This window comes from Copadichromis virginalis, linkage group LG2, assembly GCF_057382275.1.
Source record: "Copadichromis virginalis isolate Kocher_CV1m ecotype Utaka linkage group LG2, C_Virginalis_male_GT1.1, whole genome shotgun sequence".
Taxonomy (NCBI): Eukaryota; Metazoa; Chordata; class Actinopteri; order Cichliformes; family Cichlidae; genus Copadichromis; species Copadichromis virginalis.
Window position 1 is genome coordinate 7,252,926 of NC_140619.1, and position 20,475 is coordinate 7,273,400.

Here is a 20,475-nt window from a genome sequence, read left to right on the forward strand (position 1 = left end):
TATAAGACATGAGCATGCCAGTCAACCCAGAGATGCCTGGGATAAGAATCTGCCACAACCAGCGAACACTGACCTATACAGCTCGACCTGCCAAAACACTGAGGTAGCTGCTGTGATTATAAAACAGCCTAAACTCCACAGAGACTCGTTTTCGCATTAGCCCCCAAACAGGAAGAGGAAGGGGGAGTAGGCTATGTTTTATTACGATGGTCCAGATAACAGCAGTCCCCTTGTTTATGTATTTCTCACCTCACTAATCAAAGCCAAGAGGAAGAAAAATCCCTGCAAGGCCACAGGAACTTAAAAGCTATGAAACGTTGTAAGTATAACGAGTCACTTTATTCAGAACATCCAGCCGCTTTTTTTGTTTTCTTGTTTCAACTTTTATTATATATTATCCTCTAGCTACTAGTATAAACAGGCAGTCAATGGGTTACTGATTGTCCCTTTGAGCTAATTAGTAATGGTTGTGCTGTGTTTTTTGACCTTTAAGTGTCTACACCTGAGGCTAATTAGATTTCTTTTTATTTATAACTTTGGGACATGGAGTAGCCACTAGTGGACACAGTGATGCAACAGTTCTAGCTATAGCATCACCATGCCACCAGAGATACACTATGTGGACAAAAGTAATGGGCAACACCTCTTTAGCTGTTTGTACAAACAGTCTCAATTAGAGCCTGCTATTGAAACTCCTTCTTCTAAGTATTCCACAATAAACTACGAGTTATGTTATTGCAAAGTGGAAGAAATCTTCAGATTACAGATTGTGGTTTATATCATCAAAAAGGCGTCAAATAAGCTTAAAAATGCTCATTTATAATATCCCTTGTGTTACAGCTTTGTTTCCTGTTCACTGTTGAGAAAAATAAGACAGGAAATGAAAAGTAAAAACTCCATCATCAGATACTGTTGGTTTGATGCTCAGCAGAAAAGCATCTTTGGACCCTGAAAAAAAACAACCATGAGCTGAGTGGATAAAATATATCTACTCTGCTGAAGTAATGCAACAATGATCCAAGTACAAAGGTTTGAAAAGTCTATTACTTTATGGTAGAAAACATATAGTGAAGACAGCGTAATTATCCAACGCTCTTTAAAAGTCAGAGCACTCAATGGCGGCTATTAGTGGCACAGTGAGACAAGAGTAGCCATTCTGCCCAGACCACGGCCTCCATCCCTCATCTGTGATGTTGTGATCTAAATAATTACATATTTTTTGTTGCTGAAGTACCAGAACTTCTGCTCTAAACTGCTATCATCGACAATCATCACATTTAATTCAGAAATTCCATTTTATTAAGGAAACATTCTGCCAGAGTAGTTTTCTTTGCTAAAACACATCAGTGTAAAGTACAGTTAAATAACTGATGATGCAAAGCTTTCACAATGACACAAAACAGGGCAAAGCATCAGTTGTTTTCTTATCAATACAAGAATAGACTGCCTATTTCTTAAATACAGTGATATTTGCCAAAGGATCAAAATAAGTCATGCATTTTCAGAATGACTAATAAAATATAGTTTTAATTGTCACTTTTTTAAAACTTTTACTTCTTGGTGTTCTATGTTTACAAAAAAAGGTGTTAAATTAAACGTGAATATGAAAAAAATTACAAAGACAGCCTGAAGTTATACACTGACAAGCTATTCATGAAGAGAAGAGAGATGGAAGTACATGCTATCAACTTTCACTATGACTATGTTTACATGCGAGTGCTGGTCCTGAAAGGCCACTTCATCCAGATTAAGGTCTAAGGTCGTTATGAAAGAACTCTACTGTATTGCACTGTACTCAGCTGGAAAGTATCAGTGTCCGGATCAACTTCAATTCACAGAATCTCATTCAAAGCAAGACCCAAACTTGGGATTCTTCAGTAAAACCACAGACAACAATGAACAACTTCCATGTGAGGTTTTGGGAGCAGGAATGGGTTTCTATCATCTACATCTTTGAAAAATCCTTTTGGTTTTGATGCACCTCACCAATAATAATGTTGAGGCAGTAAATGACTTTGGGACATATAAAATCCTCAAGTGGATTTTTTGTGTTCCTGCAGTGATCCAGTATATTTCATAGCCAAGGGCTCTCAAGATTATCTGGTTCACTGCAGAACTGTACAATAAGTAAGCTTTTAAGTGCTGAGTGTTACACGCGACTGCTAATGCACACTTTGCCTGTTGTGCACCACAGCAACAAACAATCACCATCTTAATACAAACCAAAGAAACAGCTTAATGTAACATAAACTTCATCTAATTCACATCCATAACTTTAGGATACTGAATTCTACTACTACTGCTACTCAGCAACTTTTGAAAAGCAGACTTAACAACACGTTTTTCCCTGAGAGATTGTATCAGCTCACCCAAATTCCACAATGACACAACAGTACTTGGGGTGATGAATGGAAGAAAAGCCATTTTCTTACAAGCTGTTATTTTACGGAAAATGTGTTTCATATCTTTACTTTAATCAGCAAAGTGGGTGGCAGAGTGTTTAGTGGTAACTGTGGCCTACCCCAGCTTCCTCTTGAAACATATGGAAAAAAGTGATGTATGAATGTATAATTAAATGTGGCCTGTAGTCTAAAGACTTTGAATATGACAGCAAGTTTTGATATTAGACAGCTTTGAATCATAGTATGACAGTGTGACAATGAAAGAAAAAGGAGCAAACTATAAAATGGTCTTCAGTTTTGGTTAAAATGCTGTAAAGCAGTCTAAAGAATGATTCCAAAACACTTACTAGGCCAGCAATCGGTGTTGGAAGTCTATTGATTTTCTTCACCAGTCCAGGTCTAATTGAGCTCAGCAACCTGACAAAAGACGCATAAAAAAGAAGAGTTGTGGCTTTAAAACTTCTTTTACTGACATGTTGACTTCAATACTTCAAAGCATGCATTTCAAAGATGAAACGTCGCTAGAGCAGAATGAAATAACTGCAGGCAAAATACATGAATAGGTTTAAACTGTGGGTGTCTCTACAGAGAAAAGAAAGGGGAATTTAAAGGGATAAAGAAACATTTCTAAAACTCCCCTGTGGCGTCTGGAACATCTATAACGACGACGCATCCTAAATCACAGTGGAGAATCGTTTCTGCTCCTTTCACCCACTGGGACCTGTTAACTAGTTCCAGTAAATGTTATATCACAGGGAAGCACACATGAGTAGGTTTGTCTTGGTGCTGTCATCTCTCATCAGACCCACGCCGATGCGAAACCTTTTGGCGGGAAGTGTACAGTACATTGCATTCCTCAAACTCTGCCCGCTTATCAGCCATGAACAAGCAGTTTCAGCATTCCCGCCTCTCTCTCCCTTCCTCTCTGTCTCCAGTTTCATCTTTTGTGCGTGTTTTCATCAGAGGAAGCGCTGTAATGATTCTCCTCTAAAAAGGAAAAATCCGCCCTTGGATACGAGGTATTAGATATCAACAGTCTTATGGTGTTCATAGTATTTCAGCAGGTATTTTGAGATGAAGTGCTGTAATTTACCTTTTCAGTGAACTCTCTTTCCCTCAGCATGCCTCATGTACTCCTACGTTAAGTTGAAGATTTCCTGCTACACTGTATATTTCCAAGAATAATTCTGAACAACCCCAGGAGAAGGCAGTTCTTAATCCTACCTACATGCCAATATATTAAGATGTGTAGGTGGGGAGAATGAGTAATGGCATCAGAGAAGACAGTATTTTCACTCTGAAAATTGCCTGGAATGTGAATGTTTGTCTGCTTTTTTAAAATGTAAGACTTTGTTTATAAACATGTTTTGGGGGAAATGGTTTTCAAATCCCACTGTGGCTTTGATGGAATTATTCAAACTTATATGCTGGGAAAAGAGGCCCACTTGTGTCTCCTGAAAATTTCACTTTCAGCCATTAACATGGTTGAACTGTGAGAGACATGTCATCTATTATCAAAACAAAGGCACAGTCAAAAGAAATCTAGACGCATAAACAAATAATCTTATGAGTGTGTACAGGGACATTTCCTAATTCTTTGAATATCAGGAAAATGAGGAAGAGGTTGGAGAGCATTTAAACTGATTCAATCAGGTCTCCTCTCTACCTGAATTATATGTAAATGAATTACTTGACTGGTTGTGCAGTTTTGGGGCCAAGAGCATGTCATATGCTCCAGTAACCAAGGACTCACAATTTTGATCACAGCTCTTGCCAATGACCTCTATAAATGCACTGTTTCAATGATCCCCAGTCTGTAATCAATCTGCTACAGTGGCTACAGTCAATCTGTAGCCATTTACTCACAAGATTATCCCGGACATTGCACGACTTTCCATTTCTCCGACAGCATCTGTCACTTTATCTCAGGACTTAATAGGGAAATCTTATGATGCCATAGCAATACTTGCATTGCCACTTTTAATCCAGCACAAATGGCTAAATTAGTCTTTATTTACTTGGTTGTAATTTCCCCCCCTTTTGTCAGTCACTTAGAAAGCAATGAAGGGCTTTTATTTTTGAGACTTACAGTACTACTGCACGTCTAAATATTCCATGATTTCCCAGAAATCCCCAAACCAGTGGGCACACTGGTAAATTGGCTCTGATATCTGTATTCACAATAAAGACAGCACAAACGCTGGGTTTGTGCAACACTGGCAGCAACTGGGACGTGGAAGAGGAAAGCGCAAGTGCATGTGAGTGTTTTCAGTCTCGTTTCAGCACCTCGACTCAATATGAGTGGGTATACCAGTTCAAGAGTCAAACTAGACGACAATTGAACCGGACACCAGTCGTTTTGATCACTGGACCACACTTCAAAGTACTTGAAACAAAAACCTGCTTGACTGCTAAAGTTCTTTCTATTCACTTTAAATAATGTGTGATTATTTTACGTTTACCAACCAGAGCATTATGATACTGAAACAAATACAGTACCACTATAAGTATTAAACCAAACAGCATATGTACAATTAAATTACAAAAACATTACAATGAATTGGTAAGATGACTAATCATTGAAAACTATTCAAGAATAATAAACGTACAAACCAGAGATGTGTAACATTCTGCAACTAGATTACAAGAAAAAAACAAAACAACAACAACAATAACAAATATAGTCATAACTTACTCGCACAGTAGTATTCCATTCTCTAAACCTCCTCGGAAATCCTTCTCACCAAAACATCTTCCTGTCACAGCCTGCAGATGGGAGTAAAAGGATTGAGTTAGCAACATATAACATGTAAAGAGGGCTTCAGGTTAAAAGAAAAATTAAGAATGAAAAAAAAAGTGCACCAAAAATTGTGTTTAGTGGCATTCACTGCTGAAAACCAAAAAGCAACACTTATCAGCACACCTTTTAAATCTTTCTTTGAACTGGATAGATTGTGTGGAGAGGTGCACAAAGACTTCTCGGACATATATCAAGTCCCTCTCAAGTCAACAACGCTAAACGCTAACAAGCTTGACATAAGCTGCAGTCATCCCAGCCAAGTGGCTCTGGCAGGCTAATGTGGTGGGACAGGGGATTTATCGGGTAATAGTTGGTCAGACCCTCTGAGGAAAAAAAGCTGCCAGCTTGCATGTGAACAACTACTGTACATCATAAAACATGCATTTACTTGGACAAATATTGCACCAGATATGTATGAATCTCAGATGTGACATTTAGTTTCAGTTACTGTGAGGATGGTTGTTCCTTACTGCAAGAGATTCTGGATTCTATTTTAAAGCTCTTAAGTTTTTTGAGCTACTTTTATGTGTAAAACTGGTCAAGGACAAACACATGCGTGCATTTTGCACAGACAGACAAATAGACAGATAGATAAAATACAAGCAATCTTATACAATACAATCTTTAGTGCAACTCCAGTGTTGAAATAATTACCTCCAAAAATCTGCTGTTGCGAGACTTTTGGGACCAAGCCTACTTAAAATCTATTTATTCCCACAAACGCTGGCAGACAGTTGGTGTAAAATGAGGAGACCTCTTTAGAATGCTCTTTTAAAAGCCAAAACAATTACAAGATTAAATTTCCTGAGAATTTCTTTCACATTTGTTTGCACAGCTGTGGGGAAAAGAAAAAGCGTGGAGATGTAGAGTATCTGGCCTGGCTGGATCTTTCTGTCAGCTTCTTGGCTAGTTTGGGAACCTGGACCTCTTACAAAAGAAATGGACTGCTGTGTGTCAATGAGTGGGCCGACAGTAGGCCTCATTTCTACGAGAGGCGTGATGTTTGGTGTTCAGGAGAGGCAGATAAAGAGATAAGCAGTGAAAGGAAAGTGGCAGAGAATTTATCACTTTGCTGACATTTAGCTATTCACTGCCACTATTCCATACTGCAGCAGCACTTATGAACAGGCCATTGTGTGTCTGGTGTTGACAGCACAAAAGCAATGAGTGAAGCCTGAGTGTGAGGCCTAAAAGTCTGCCTTACAGTGCAAACAGATGGTTCACAAACCCACACTGCAACGGACCTGCTCTGCACAAAGAACTAATATTTCTTGAATTAAACATGAATCGGACAAAGGTCTATTCTAAGAGTTAAAAGTTTTTTTCTAAAACATGTGTTGTGCCTAGACCCTCTTTACAGACATACAATGCAGGGTAGGGATGCATAAAATGCAGGATTATGTGCCAGGAGACCAAAATTTGGACCTTGGTTTTACTTTTTCTCCCCCACTCACTGTTTGATGTCGTTTTTACTCGCAGGTTAGGATTAGTCACTAACATCTACTTGGTAAGGTTTAGAAAAAAATTACAACATGTTCCTTTAAAAGCGTAATTCCTCTTGTGCAAGTTGTGTAAGTGAGACACAGGGAAACTCAATCTTAAACTTAATCTGCAAGCAGGGAATAGAGCCAGTTTGTTATATTTTATTTGATTAACCTGCACAATAGCTGATGTGCAATATGCAGACTTGTATTTGCATTATTTTTCTTACAAATACCTAACAAATAAAAAAAAATTGTGGGAAAATGGCACCCCACAATAGTGTTCATGGGTTGGATGTCATTATCTTTAAACTTAATTTGCACTGCTGTATAGTTTATGGACATACAGACAAAAAGAGCAGCCAGTGTGCACCTGTGTGTTTATGCACCAGTGTGCATAGATGTGTCTAGGACCACACTGTGTCATAATGACATGCCCGCACACACGCACACTGCGATAACAATCCCATAAATGGTCTTGCAGTTGGAAACAAGATACAACATGTTATAGAATGAGGTTCTGTGATCCTCCTACATGCATTTTGTTCCCTCTATATACAGCCAGGCTAGCTATTTCTCCCTGTTTCCAATATTTATTATTATCTGTTATAAAATTTACAGAAATTAGAGTGTTTAGAATGGTCAAATCTAACTCAGGAATAAATCAAATAATTCCCCAAATGTTAATTGGTTTAGTCAAGCAGACGACTATCGATGTACATTTTCTTCATTGACTGCCAGTAGTAGTTGGAGTCACTTTGATTCAGGGTAAAGTTACCTTGCCAGAAAATTGTCTTGGCTCTTCGTGCTCATGCTTAACTTAAACAGTAAGATTAAATCTATTCCAAAACCACACCAAATAAATATTTTATAACACAAAAGATTCTTTTGTGAGAGATTTTACAACTAGAGGACAGCTAAATGATCCCACTATTAGCTAATGGCATTTTCATCCTTTATACAGTTGAGAATGAAATTTCCAGGTCTTACAATACTTTGTAACATACTGTAGTGTTGTGCATGAGAGATTATCCTTCCCAGGGGATTAGCGTTACTGAATAGCAATCCCAGGTTTCAGCACATTAAAAATAGCATTCCCTGGTTTGGTTCAAGACAGCAACATTTCATGGTCAGTGGACTAGACAGACAAAAACAACACAGGCCATTATTCTTTAAAATAAAATTTAAAAATAACTTTCTATGCTGACTTATAATGTCCTTACAGGTGGTATTTTAGGATTTCAGTGGAATACACAAACTATCATAATTTCATGAAAAAAAGAAACAATGAAAAAAATGTTTAGAACTGTACGTGAATATTAAGCTTTTTTGCCAAATCCAATAAATCCCATATTTCATTTTATTGGCCTTTAGTAGGTCAAAAATCCTCGGTGGAAACCAGTGTCTCCAAGGGTAAATCAATTAATATATTGCCTTTTGGGGTTCATGCACATTAATATCAATTACATGTTTGACTTCTTGCTACAGAAAGTTCCGAACTGTAGAAAATGTAAAGGGTTTGGTATCCTCATTATCCTGCTTTTCAGTTTGGCAGTGTCTGCACACAAGCCAAGGACTTTGATTCATGCACATCTGTGGCACATCTGTTAGAAGACACTCCTAACTCCTCTGTGACCCAAGGGAATTCTTGACTATACCATTTGAGCAAAATACAAAATCAAATGGACATATTAGGTAAAATACTTGTTGATAATGGGCATACCAGTGGTGACATTAAAAATAAATATCATTATTTATAATAAGGGGCTAGCTACCTGCGTGGCCTTGCATCTCTGTTGCATCAGCTATTAAAATGTTATTACCTGCAGGTTAAATATAAAGACAGAAATCTACAAAAGAAAATTTCAAGTGGGCAATAAAGATTTCAACAAAAACATTACTTACAGCAACTATAATGGAAAGACTAATACCACAAAAACTATTTCCTGATCACAAAAACAAATATTTCGATGAGAACATTTCAAATTTAAAAGCTGTCAACGCAAAGATAAAGCTGTAAAGACCTGGAAGGTTCTGGATATGAATGTGTTTTCTAACCCCTTCAGGGTCATGTGAGGGTATTCAATTAAAAAGAGGAATTTGTTGCCTTTGTTGTTTTCAGTGGAATGTCGCCCACATTGTTTCACACACAATTGAACGTTGTTGATTGGCTTTACTTTCCTTCTTTTCACTTCCTTTTCCTTCAGAAGCCCTTCATGTGTCCAGACCAAACTAATTCTCATGGATTCATGTCTAGAGCACCCATTACTATTATTCTTACATCAACAAATAAAAGAAGTCCCCGTTGGTTTGGAAATGCATGAATGAAGCTTGCAGAGTCAAACTTTTGCCAAATCAAGTATCCCTGAGGGAGCATTGGTGTGTGTGAATCTATTTTTTACTTTAATGAAACGATTTCTGAAAACGAATACCCAATAAAAGGCTAGCATGGAAACTCCAAAGAGACTTTGCTTTCATGTTCTGAGAGATAAAACATGTGAAGTTAGGAGTCTCCTCCACAGTTAAATCATATCTGACGGTGGACCACAATTTCAAAACAATTTACTAAAAAAATATCGCCAAGAAAAATGAAAAACTAGGAACGGCAGTCATAACAACAGCTATATCAAAGAGCCTTCCATCAAACCATTGAGTCTAAGACCATCAGTGTTGGCTCCCTGTCTGAACCAGATAACTGCAATCCTTCCACTGTGACTGTCATCCAATGAAAACAAAGCCATTGCAGTAATCTCAGAGGCCTTGCTTTGGACCACTACCTGTCCCAAATTATCAAGTAATAGCTCAAGATTTACAGAGAAGCTGTTTTTTGTGACTTGTAAAAGTAAAACATTACTTACATCAGGACCCTTGGGCAAAGTGTTATCGGCCTGTTAAAGAGCTGAAAGCTGCTAGCTCAGGGGCTGGTGAACATAAACAGAGACGTGCTTCCAACCCACAGACTGCTTTATAACCACATGCCTCCTTTGTAGTCAAACACATTCTGCTTCACAGGATGTTGCCTTAAGTGTGTTGCATAATCCTGGTGGAATCCAACACTGTGTGTTCAGGTCCAAGAACACATGTAAATACGTCTTCTGGCCTAGGGCCGGTAATCTTGTTAATTCAACTGGGCAGGAATCTATCCTAATCTGTAAATGCTTCTGATTAACAGAACAAAGGCAAGAGTATGTAACCTAGCAATTCACTAAGAAGTGCGGGAGGAACAGAAATAAACAATAATGCTGCTGCGTGATTTGTGAAGTCGAGTGTCTTTTCAAAGCAAGCGACACAATAAAACCACTCAATGTGTTCAGTACTGGAGAATCTACAGTAAATCAACTTTCCAGTTCAAGACAAAACACCATCTTGGCACAGAAATGGAGCGTAAACTGCCAAGTTTTTAATATCATAAAAAGATAAAATCTTGCCTCTGGCTTTTTTGAAAATAAAGGACTTGATAAAAAAGGGAGATTTCCAAAGACAATAAATAAATAAATACATACATTAAAAAGGAGTGAAATTACGAACAAATGACTGTTCATAAGAGGAGACTCTCTGGCCGGAGGTACCCAGTCTTATGGAGCCTCAAGAAGTTCACCCAAATATAAGGAGTGGTATCTAACTATGATTAGTCATCCAGACCTTTTCAGTGCCTGCCGCCACTGCCACCATCACAGGGATCCTTCATTGTGACTACAGAGCCTTCACTCTGTGCACAGTGTGTTGGCGTTTGTATAAATGGGAAAGAAAAGGAACTGGGAAGTTGATCTGGGGTCGGGTTGATCTGAGCAAGCTAGGTTAATTTCTCAATAAGCACTTTTACTTATGTCAAATGAGATGAGTCAGCATTTGTGTATATTTTTGTGCACTGTTTATCCAATGGAGCACAATATGTGAGTTTTTTTAAATTGTGAAAATTATGTTGAATGAACTCTGAACTTCATACTTTCAAACAAAAAACAAAACATGTCTTTAGCATTGAGCCAACAGTTAGCTGACAGTTGGAACATATTTTATCCCACATAAAAGACATTTTGGACTAGCTTCTAAGACAAGAGATTATAACTACATAAAGTATTATCTAGAAAAACCATCTGTTGTATTTAAGAGAATGAAGTTCAAGTTTTATGTGACAAAGTATGGAAAGAATCAGAATCAGAATGGGTTTATTGCCAGATGTTGAGGTTTACAACATTAGGAAATTGCTGCGGTGCTTCAGTGCAGACAATAAGAATTAAAGTGCTATGTAGAAAGAAAGATATGTGCATGAGATATACATGAGATATATACATGAGAATAAGAATTATGAGTGCTACGTAGAAAGATATATACATGAGTGCAGGTGGTGATCAGTGCCAAACATGAAATGATGCAGTGACACAGCGTAGGGTCATGTGTTAGTGGCGGGGACAATCATGTGGTTATTGTTCATGTGTCCAACAGCAGAGGGGAAGAAACTGTTCTTGTGGCGAGAGGTTCTGGTGCGAATGGACCGGAGCCTCCTGCCTGAGGGGAGCAGGTCAAACAGACTGTGTCCAGGGTGAGAAAATCTATTTATCAACATATCATTAGGGATTTGCTAGAAACCACCATTTTTCAGTGTAAGAATGAGCTCCAAATCCTGTAACAAAGTAATTTCCAGTTAGCAAACTGAGGTACTTAAGGTATTTGGGGCCCATGTGAATCTGGAAAAAGGAATACCGTGTCCATCTTTGAGCCCCATGCCTAATCTTTAGCATACATCATGAGGTTTCTATGAGTTGGCAGAGGTTTTATAAGATTTGGGATAATATTGGATCTTGCCTCTGAAGTTGACATGGCAGCTCCCCATTAAATCACAACAATCATCAGCACATCCAGCCTTTCTTCATGTTAGACTGATCTGGAGACAGCATCACCAGATCCAGTTTGCAGAGCAAAAACAGCCAGAGGGATGATCAAACAAGCATGTTCGCACAATCTAGCCCTAAATGCCAGTGACTAACAACAGTTTATCAACCGACACAAACACAGAGACCCCTATTGGACAAGACATCAAAAAGCATTCAGTGACCCAGGCTTCTACAAACCCATCAGTATATGTATTTGATTGCATCCTGTAAACACATGCTGACAACACCAAAGTTCTTTTTCCTTCTTTTTGGCAGGAGTTAAGACAAATGGCTTTGAGGAAGTGGCTAAAGTTTTTAAGTCAATTGAGCAAAGTTGGAACGGCAGTAGTGCTGCTGCCCAGCCTGGAGACAATGAACAAAAGAGTATTATGAAACAGGTATTAAGCAAGCAATGACAGTTAATAGAAACTAATTAGCATGTTATTATAGGAAATAGTAGAATCAGCACTGGAGTGCAACAGTCCAATCACAGAGCAGGAATGCTCAGTTTATCTGATAGATGAGTGAGTTTTATAGAGTAAAACTTGTGAAAGGCTGAACTGAACAAATGCAATAAAGACTGCTGTCAGAAGGAAAGCATTTAGGTACAAAACATCATTTAATTTTCAATCTCAAAGATAAAACAGAAAAAAATATGTGTGGGACAGCATGTTATGCAAGACCTTTGTACCACACGCCGTAGGCAGCAGCAATGAAGTATGTTGATTTATAGTCATGCAGAGCACAATAAAGAGGGAAAAGAAGGAATAAATAAAGTGTGCAGTTCAAGAGAAGGAAAGGAAAAAAACACTGAAACAGACTAGTTAAACAGAATAGTTTCAAAAGTGGTAGGAATCACCAGACACACCACAATATGATAATATCACAATACTTCATCCATAATATGACATAAAAACAATTTGCTGAGTTCTCACCTTTTTTCAAATTCTGTCCTTAAAAGTTAAACTTTGTCAGTATTGTTTGTATCCAATAAGAAAGTCATATCACTTCAGTTATTTATTTATTTTTTGCTGCAAAATTATATTGTTAAGAATACCAACACTGGCACTAAAACTTGTCATAAATATTGTTATAAGATAGAGTTTATAAACGCAAAGAGGTTGCAGTCCTATTTTTACTCAATGCGAATGTGCCTTTAGATTGGTCTGAATTGGAAGGTAGCTTTGTCAAGCTAAGTGTGTACACTGTTGGATGTTTTTTCAGTTGAGTCAATTCAATTTCAGATTTATTTATCTAAATATCAATACCCTGAATTGGATAAGTGGAAGAGGATGGATGGACGGATGGATGGGTGGAAATATTAAATATTTGGTGTCCCTGTATGGATACATTTTTTCCACCCCCCCCACCCCACCCCCAGTATGCAATAGATTTCCTTTTAAAACACAAACACTCTCAGCAGTACTGTCACATTTCAGTCCAAAGAGCACAAATGTTTCCAGGCACATGGTGGATCCTGTGAGAGTCATCTGGCGTGGGAAACCTACAAAACCAATGCTTAGTCATGTACTGCTCCTACTCAGCAAGACACACTGGTTTTCTCTGAGAAGAAGTTTCATCACATTAACATGTTAGACTGGAGCTGTCAACTGACACTCGAAGAGCAATCGTGGTCCAGATAAATATTTAACTACAAAACTAGTTGGTTAAAAATCTCATGCTAAAGTGGAAACAGTAAAATGAAAGCTCACTCTGAATCCGAGAAAGACATTTTCTTGTGGTGGAGCTATAGCTACAGTTATAATAAAGTTTAATTCATGAATGAGGAGCATTTTTCTTTTTAACACAAATGGACAAACAAAACAATAAAAATTAACTACCAAAGACTGAAACTGCACATGAAACCAAAAATATATAGAGATCAAGGATTGACAAAAATGTACTGAAGAAAACCCAAGAGCCACATCTCATTTAGCATGTTTAATTTTGAATTTCTTGAGTACAATAAGTACAATTACAAAAAGACTGAACAAGTGTGGAACAAGCCTCTTCTCTCTAAAAAGAAGATGGCAGCATGGCTTAAGCTTGCAAAGTAGTCTGAGCTGAATAAAACCTTTCTCTGTCCTTTGGACAAAGGAGAACTTGGACATAATGCAAAGGACAATCTTTGGTGAAAGGTCCAACACAGCATATTAGCACAAACAACTCATACTGTACTTTTCAAGTACAGTGGTGAAGGGGCGATAATTTTGGCTTATTTTTCAGCCACAGGACCAGGGCAGCTTGAAGTTACCAAGTTGACCGTCTATGTATAAGAACTCTAGAGTTAAATTTAAGGCCATATGTCTGATAACTAAAGCTTGTCTGAGACTGTGTCATACAGCACGATCCTACCACAAACACCAAATCTAAAATAGTATGAGTCATCTCTTTTGTTAGCCAAAGGGTCGCAAAGCCCAGTCAAAGTCCAGACCTCAACCTAACTGAAAAGCTGTGGTGGGCCCTTAAGACAGCTGTGCATACAGTGGGGCAAAAAAGTATTTAGTCAGCCACCGATTGTGCAAGTTCCCCCACCTAAAATGATGACAGAGGTCAGTAATTTGCACCAGAGGTACACTTCAACTGTGAGAGAGAGAATGTGAAAAAAAAAAAAAATCCATGAATCCACATGGTAGGATTTGTAAAGAATTTATTCGTAAATTAGGGTGGAAAATAAGTATTTGGTCAATAACAAAAATACAACTCAATACTTTGTAACATAACCTTTGTTGGCAATAACAGAGGTCAAACGTTTACTATAGGTCTTTACCAGGTTTGCACACACAGTAGCTGGTATTTTGGCCCATTCCTCCATGCAGATCTTCTCGAGAGCAGTGATGTTTTGGGGCTGTCGCCGAGCAACACGAACTTTCAACTCCCGCCACAGATTTTCTATGGGGTTGAGGTCTGGAGACTGGCTAGGCAACTCCAGGACTTTCAAATGCTTCTTACGGAGCCACTCCTTTGTTGCCCGGGCGGTGTGTTTTGGATCATTGTCATGTTGGAAGACCCAGCCTCGTTTCATCTTCAAAGTTCTCACTGATGGAAGGAGGTTTTGGCCAAAATCTCACGATACATGGCCCCATTCATTCTGTCCTTAACACGGATCAGTCGTCCTGTCCCCTTGGCAGAAAAACAGCCCCATAGCATGATGTTTCCACCCCCATGCTTCACAGTAGGCATGGTGTTCTTGGGATGCAACTCAGTATTCTTCTTCCTCCAAACACGACGAGTTGAGTTTATACCAAAAAGTTCTACTTTGGTTTCATCTGACCACATGACATTCTCCCAATCCTCTGCTGTATCATCCATGTGCTCTCTGGCAAACTTCAGACGGGCCTGGACATGCACTGGCTTCAGCAGCGGAACACGTCTGGCACTGCGGGATTTGATTCCCTGCCGTTGTAGTGTGTTACTGATGGTGACCTTTGTTACTTTGGTCCCAGCTCTCTGCAGGTCATTCACCAGGTCCCCCCGTGTGGTTCTGGGATCTTTGCTCACCGTTCTCATGATCATTTTGACCCCACGGGATGAGATCTTGCGTGGAGCCCCAGATCGAGGGAGATTATCAGTGGTCTTGTATGTCTTCCATTTTCTGATGATTGCTCCCACAGTTGATTTTTTCACACCAAGCTGCTTGCCTATTGTAGATTCACTCTTCCCAGTCTGGTGCAGGTCTACAATACTTTTCCTGGTGTCCTTCGAAAGCTCTTTGGTCTTGGCCATGGCGGAGTTTGGAGTCTGACTGTTTGAGGCTGTGGACAGGTGTCTTTTATACAGATGATGAGTTCAAACAGGTGCCATTCATACAGGTAACGAGTGGGGGACAGAAAAGCTTCTTACAGAAGACGTTACAGGTCTGTGAGAGCCAGAGATTTTCCTTGTTTGAGGTGACCAAATACTTATTTTCCACCCTGATTTACGAATAAATTCTTTACAAATCCTACCATGTGGATTCATGGATTTTTTTTTCACATTCTGTCTCTCACAGTTGAAGTGTACCTCTGGTGCAAATTACTGACCTCTGTCATCATTTTAAGTGGGGGAACTTGCACAATCGGTGGCTGACTAAATACTTTTTTGCCCCACTGTACATTATTGCTGGCAAACCTCACTGAAGATAAGCGATGATATAAGGAAAAGTGGGCCAACAATGTGAGATACCGATAAAGTAAGTAATTCACAATATTGCTGCTACTGAATCATAGGGTGTCTTAGTTTTTCACAGGATTGCTTAGAATCCTTAAATAACTTTCCTAAAACTGCACATGCAAAGTGCTGACTCATTTAAAGGTAATTGATAAGTCTTATTGTTATGAATTGTAATATTGTAAAAAGGGTTTATAATCCTGATTACATTATGACAGAAGTTTTTGATATTAACATTTGTTAGTCATCACTGTAAAAACACCGCAGCTCTTTAAAGACTGCAGTTATTCTGATTTTTATGGAGATACGTAATGCTGGACACACAGAAGTCAGTTAACTGGAGGCCCTAGTTTTAAGATATCATAATTGAAATGTCAGAATATAAAACACATGTCCTGTTTGGTTCTTTCCAAATGCAACCAGGCTTTTTTCTGTCTTGCTGATTTTTTTTCTTTGGTTTTCAGTGAGTAGAAAGTGACTCTCTCACTCAAAGGTAAAACAGCTTTTAAGTTGAAAGGTTTTCTCGTGTTATGACCTTCATGTTTTTCTTTTTTCTTTTTAACTGTACCTGAGTGCTGAGTGCCCCATGTTGGTGGTGATGCTGCTACATGTTACTCGTAATACAAATAATTTTCTACTCTTGAGACACTGGTCAACACGACTGTCAGTTTTAATAGTAACCACTTCTCCTTTTCACCCTTGCATACAAGCGTGCAAGTGCCCAACCGCTTGTCACCTGGTTTCAATTAGCAGGAAAAAGACAGACACAAACAGTCACACACACCAAATCTGTTACATTCAGCTAAACACCCTGTGACAGTAATTCCCAAAGACTAGTAGGTGAACTTGGAGTGTAGCAAGTTTTCCACACTTGGCTCAACTTTTGCATCTCTCTTCAACAGAGCAATGAATCAACTCCCACTCATGAGAGAGGTGACACATATGGCACAATATTAACAAAGTTAAGTTCACAGTTTAAACTAACATTTAATCTGTTGCCACTACCTTGTTAAGGGAGTATTCAAAAACTACTTTTAATTTACTAGTTGCACATGTCATCCAAGTTAGTTTACTTTTCAAAGGGTGCTTGCAAAAGATGCAGTCTTAGCCTTTCCTGCATCCATAAATCTTTAAATATATGGTGTCAATAGATATCATTGGGAGTTAAACTCATAACGTCAACTGGAAACCATGCAAGCTGTGGCCTCTTGCAAAGTAAACACGTTGTCATCACATTTTAAACAGGTACATTAAGTAGGATTTTCCCTTTAAATTTTGAATATTTTCCATGGATCATGATAGAAATGTGGGCAATGCCAATGCAGCTGTTCATTTAATACCCCATAATGGTGTAAACAACGGTGTATAACAGCACAGGTTTTTTCATTTAATAACCAATGACATTAAAAAGTATTATACTATTTTTTTATATGGATCTTTTTAAATTCAACAGCCATTATTATATAAAACTAAGCATTTTAACCCATTAATCCCATTAGGACACGAGCAAGGAGAAAACTCGCCATTTTGTTTTTGTTAGTTCTTTAAATTTGGCCGTAAAAGCCGTTCTTTGTCATTTCCTTTCACATCAAAGATGAAATGCTGGATGAAAAGATGGCTCAGCATTCACATAAACATATCTTTTGATGAAGCTTGACACTAAACAAGAAGGTCAAATTTCAAACATCTCAAGAATAAAGCATTGGCATTTAATATGAAAAAAAAAAACAAAGAAAGAAAGAAGGAAAGAAAAAAAAAGAACTGCAGATACCGTATTATGTTAAAGTAAGGGCTGAAGTACTACACAACACTGGAGAAATTGCAGAATAAATCGTTTGTGTAGCAAATTGTAAAGCTGTATGTGAGCGCAGTAGGAGAAATTTGGATTGGGAAAAGATTTCTAACCAAGAGAGCAGAAAACAATTATGCTATAGAATAGAATAGAATAGAATAGAATAATCCTTTGATTGTCCCACAAGGGGACAATCAGCAGAAGAAAATAGTTGCTAGATAGCTAGATATTTGATGGTTAATATACTTTCTTTACTTGATTTGTTTTTTTCATATTCTGAATTAACTATTCAAACATGGCTTTGAACAAGCAGGAAGAACAGGAGGAATGCAAACAAAATATGTTGTATTAATTAGGTTTGTAAAAACTGTTTCATTGAACTCTAACCTACACCATCAAAAGGTTTCTTTTTACAAATTAATCTCTCTCATTGTGATTATTACTCAATGAGGAAAAAACAGCTTACCAAGTGTGCCACACACTCCCACACACCATTCACACACAATACAGTTCCTTTTCTACTCAGGCATGCCCAGTGCTATTGTATATTTAGCTGTGAATAACAACAAGGGGGCTTTTCAAAGTGCTACAGTGTTTAAAATACCTAAAATTCTATTTAGCTTGTTACTCTGCTAACCCTTTAGACTATAGCAGTATAACATACATTCAAACTATACACCTTGAATTAGAGCAGAGGAGACAGCTCTCTTCCAAACATGTTTTCCTAAGAGCTTTAACTGTCTGAATTCCAATGCCCAGTTCTCTTCTTTATGCCTCCCTTTTCCCTCAACTCTGGATAAGCCCCCTCTGATTAAACATGCCAAATTTCCTGCAAGTAAAATGGCAGCGCTGTGAGCTAAATGTTAGTATTCCAGCCAGTCCGTCCCATTTCCACCCAGATTAGATGATGGAACAATGTTTGGGTTGTGGATTAACTGAAGTCCTGGCCCCCAAAGATGCTCACTTCCACCCCAACTCCCTCCAGTGTTTTCTCCTCCAATACTCTTCTATGCTTGGTGGGTCTTTGAGTCGACATGAGGGGAAGATATTTTTGTCCTGGGAATGACTTGGCAATTGTCAGGGTAAAAGACAAAAAAGAAGAGGGGACTAAAATGGACGATGGAGTACAGTCCAAGGTGAGGTATATTATGAGATGACAGGCAGGTTTAAGTTGATTAAAATGTCCTGTTTTAGCTGCAAGGTGATGCTTATATTTTTGGGTTGGTTGCCAGCTTCAGAAAGGTGCATGTGGCGAGTGTGTTTACACAGGAACAGGGATGAAACCGTTGTGTGACACTTCCTAAATCAATATTTAATTGTGTTCACGGTAGTCTAGTGGGCAATAGGCAGACTAATGCAACAACACTTTTGAATGAAAGACGTTATGGTGATCCATTTGAGCTGACACTTAAAGAACATATAGTATACACTTATGGATGATTTGTCTAAAGGCCTCACACACAACTGAACGATGTGAGACCAAATTTATTGCTGAATTGTAAAGAAATCAGTCAAAATTCTTTACCAATACATCCATTAAGCGAAAGTAAAACTCTAATATCAATCCTACCAGTTTACAGTGTTGCTGCAAAGAGAAATGTCCCAACTGAGGGCAAGCAGACTCACTTTAATGCACTTATTAAAGAGATAGCACATGACAGCTAAATACTGGTCCCACAAACGAGGTCCTTAGAGGACAACACAGGTGTGGGTGCTATAACTGACATTTGATATCTGTATATTGACTCACAAATATTTGTTCAACTGTGCCATTAAAGTGCTTGGGAGAACAAAAAACACTGACAGCAGTAGAGGCCTATTTGCTACTTTTGCAAGGCTGCTCGCATGGAAATTTTTAAGATAAGAGGGGGTTATATGTCTTTTTTTTGTCTTAAAACAATGTATCTTTGTTAGGTACAAAATTATGAATGTGAAACCTGCTTTTGATTTTTTTTATAACTACAATTGAGAATTTAATATATTTCTATATTTGCATTTAGCCTTTTGGGTAGGACAGGGGCATACAAGCCCTTAACTGTCACCCCCAAACTGGCTTTATGGGATGAACATGAGTGAGAATAAACCTTCAAACCCCCCTCTACTCAGGAAATACTCTAGGGGCTTTTGAATTCCTCTCAGTGGCACAGATTCTGGCTCTTCAATTTAGCTGCTACAAATCCCCATTCTACTAACCCAGATCATGTTACACACATGTTGAGTGAAGTTAGACACAGCAAGCGAAAGGGTGAATTCATTTATAAAAGACAACTTTGTGAAGGGGAAAAAAAATTATGAAGAAATGGCGTTCCAGTTTGACACAGACCCCACAAAGTTGCTCACAATGAATGACAAGAGTGATATGACCTTTGAGCTATAGTCTAGCCTTTTTAGGGCCAAGTCCTCTGGATACAATACAGATTAAAAAAACAACCCAATAATGATGGTTACTGAGGTTAAACATTAACCATCTCATGCAGAGCCATGCCTTACCATACCATGCATACCATACCTAGCTGAATTTAACTGACTGCTCCCCACAGCTCTGTAGGATCAGAAACAAAGAACCTCCGTGTCTATACTGGCCGTCTGACCTAAGCTTTGCAAGCGCGCAGGTTTTTACAGGGGCCTCTCCTAGTCTCCAATATCCTGCCTGCTACAGTTTTCCTGTGAATGACGGAAACATCTATCCAGTAGCCACACTGGAAGCTGTAGTAAAATAGACAGCCACTTCGGTCTTGGTCTAGCTGGATGGACATCTTGACGCCAGTGTTAGATCGAACAGGTTTAAATAGGTGCTTTTATTGAAACAGAGGGCCATTTAAGCTACCAAGTAAACACATCTCCAATAGCTACTGAAAGACTTGACTCAGTGGTTAAATGTACAAAGACAGCGTGGTAAAGGCCTAAAACACTTTAAAATAGTTTAGATGCATTACTAGTCCAAACATAATGAGTTCCTTCATTATATTAGCAAGTTTTA

General features: G+C 38.5%; 1 protein-coding gene across 11 annotated transcripts in view; it reads right to left on the reverse strand.

The window, feature by feature from the left end:
- LOC146716900 (LIM and calponin homology domains-containing protein 1-like) overlaps window positions 1-20,475 on the reverse strand; it is an 83,709-nt gene that overhangs the window by 42,494 nt on the left and 20,740 nt on the right. For all 11 annotated transcript variants that reach the window (XM_085469514.1, XM_085469508.1, XM_085469522.1 and 8 more), the window contains exons 2-3: window positions 5,098-5,168; window positions 2,750-2,819 (exon numbers count right to left, since the gene is read on the reverse strand). In XM_085469514.1, coding sequence (XP_085325640.1) covers window positions 2,750-2,819; window positions 5,098-5,168 — 141 coding nt within the window. The remainder of the gene's footprint in view (window positions 1-2,749; window positions 2,820-5,097; window positions 5,169-20,475) is intronic.